General features: G+C 30.5%; 1 protein-coding gene across 1 annotated transcript; it reads right to left on the bottom strand.

Annotated features, from left to right (window-relative positions):
- Window positions 1-822: 822 nt before the first annotated feature.
- On the bottom strand, window positions 823-2,288 carry LOC112528334 (glutathione S-transferase U17-like). Its single transcript, XM_025139345.1, has 2 exons — window positions 1,965-2,288; window positions 823-1,406 (listed from the first exon to the last, which is right to left on the bottom strand). Exons 1-2 carry the CDS (start codon window positions 2,286-2,288, stop codon window positions 1,035-1,037), a joined length of 696 nt encoding a protein of 231 aa, XP_024995113.1. The 3' UTR covers window positions 823-1,034.
- Between the last annotated feature and the right edge of the window lie 476 nt (window positions 2,289-2,764).

The raw sequence follows: 2,764 nt of genomic DNA, 5'->3' as shown, positions 1-2,764 counted from the left end.
CGGTCCCTCTCCGGTCCCGGTCCCGGTCCTCCGTCGGTTACGGGCCGGGCCGGGCCCATTTGGCCATCTCTACGTTTTATATATGAAAAATATAAAATATAATCAGGATAATCGTTGAATTCATTAAGAATACTTAATTATTATTTTTATAAAAAATTATATTATTAAACTGTAAATAAATTATTTCGCTATTAAACCAAAATTAAATTATAATAAGAAATTGAATTAAAGAAATTATACAATCAACGAGAATTTTAAATAGTTAGGGGATGTTTGGGATTGTTTATTTAAAGTGTTTATTAACTTATTCGGGTATGGTACCCGTAATAAAGAGGTTTTAGATTTTAGATGTAAAAATAAATTAATTATACCGGTTTGCACCGATAATAAAGAGTTTTTGATAAATTAACTCATTTCTAACTTATTAATATATATTACAGTGTGGTATCGGAAATAAGAAGTTTTTAGTGTTTGAATGCAAAAAAAAAATAAAAAATACTTAACTATTAGTTTATTACGTTTTGTTACCGTCGTAAGCTAATCCACACACCTTTATAGAACTCTGATTTGACACCACATAAGTTGATAAACACTTTTACAAATATATATATATATATATATATATATATATATATATATATATAAGTTGTTTTCAATAAACAATCCCAAACACCTCCTTAATTTGATACTAATATCGATTTTTTTTTCAATTTTTTATGATCTCTTCAAAACCATATTATAACATTAACTGAGATAAAAAACAAAATGAAACATTAAAATCAAGATGTATCAAACTGTGTTACACGAGTACCCTTTTAATATGCTTAAATCGATACCTAAAGTTTATTAAGTTTGAATAAGTAAAAACCGGAATTCTAAACACAAAGTACTACATTGATAAAGGAAAAATTATGGTACAAGAGCACTGTTGTGATCTTGACTTACATAAAATAAATTCATAATTCAAATCAAATTGAAATATGAATAACGTTTGATTATATAGTAGTAGTAGATATATAAATATAAAATTGATTTTAAACAGCTCTTGCTGGTCTATACTTTTGAAGCATCGTATAGAAGTTGACGAGCAGTTCATTCCCTGGGATCACGTCCTTGACGGCTTCATGTGACCATATACGTTTCACCCATTCCACAAGTCTCGGAGTTCTTACTTCATCAAACACCTTGAACTCATTATGTTTTTCAGTAAATTTTGTCCTTGCGATAAAACACCCAAGAACAACATCTAGATATCCTACATCATCTCCACCGAAATAAGTCTTCCCCCTGCTGAACTTTATAAATGCTTCCTCTAATAACACCGACCCTTCGATGATCCGGTTTTTTATTGCATCTTTTCCCTCTTTTCCTGGCGTTACCCTCATCTCTTCATACAACGGGAAAAACTGATGACAACACATACATCAGCAAAAACACATTTATCACTCGATTAAGTGAATATAAAACGTTGTAATTTAACTATATTTTTTTATTTCTTTATTGCATTATATTGCTGAACTTGACTCTTTATAGACGTCATAATTTTTATATATATCCAAAACTACAGTACCAAAAAGTTATACAGCCAACCGTTAGAAATGAATTAAGAAAACTTCCAAAAATAAAAGACAAAATATATTAAAAAATTGTATACCATTAAATCATTAATTAAAAAATCTTGCCATATAAACAGATTTGGAAATAAAAATCTAAAAAGCAACTCTGAATAATGTCAAAGGTTGAGATTTTTGGTCAAATATCTTTTAAGATAGTGCTTATAATGATTTAACTAATGAGGCTTTGCATTCCTCGCGTTCATTGACATGATATGACATAGACAACAAACACGTAAGCGTTATGGCATTATTTTAGATCTGCTAACTTATGAGGCTTTGCATTCCTCGCGTTAAGTTTTTAATGTATTTTGAAGACATTTAAATACAGAGGTATGATTTTTTATGTACCTCGTTATCGATATAGTTGGCCCAAAACCGATTATCAGCTCGCTCCAGAGGGTCGGAAGGGAGGATGCGGTGGACGTCGGGTTTGATTTCATCAAGGTATTCGATTATGATAAGCGACTCACAAATTGGTGGCTTGTTTGCATGAATAAGGACCGGAACTTTCTTATGAACCGGGTTTGATGTCAATAGGAGCTCACTTTTACAGGTAAGATTTTCTTCGATATACTCATACTCGATGGACTTGAGGTTGAGGACGAATTGAACCCGGTTCACAAATGGACTTGCAACGGTTCCTAGAAGCTTTATTTCACTCTTTTTCGCCATTGAAAGAGAAAGATGATGAACACAGAGAAATAGGCTGGTATATATATACAAATAAAATCCACATGTGACCCCTGATGTTTAGCAAAATGGCAAAAACTACCCTCTAGAAATGTTCTTTTTACATCTCTAGCATTGTAACGGAACATACTAGCCAAGTAATAGTCTCAATTAAGTACACATTTTTTAGACACCATCCAATGGATATGTAACATCTTGAAAACCCAGAAGTGTCTAAAAGTAATATAATGATGTTCACTTTTGTTTATAAATTTGATAACTAAATAAAAAAATTGTATTTTTTCTAAATATTAGAAGTCTTACATCTTTGACTTGCTGTTTCTTTTAAAATGAACCTCTAGTAATTTTAGATTTCAAAAGTCATTTATTTAAAAAGAAAAAACTTGAATCAATATTATTAATATCGTTAGATTGTTTATTTAACCGTGGAACAATCAATTAATTTACCGCTAAAAAGA

This window comes from Cynara cardunculus (genome assembly GCF_001531365.2).
Source record: "Cynara cardunculus var. scolymus isolate 2C chromosome LG 15, CcrdV1, whole genome shotgun sequence".
In the NCBI taxonomy this organism is placed as follows: domain Eukaryota; kingdom Viridiplantae; phylum Streptophyta; class Magnoliopsida; order Asterales; family Asteraceae; genus Cynara; species Cynara cardunculus.
The sequence above is the reverse complement of the archived record's forward strand: the minus strand, read 5'-3'. Positions and strand labels throughout refer to the sequence as shown.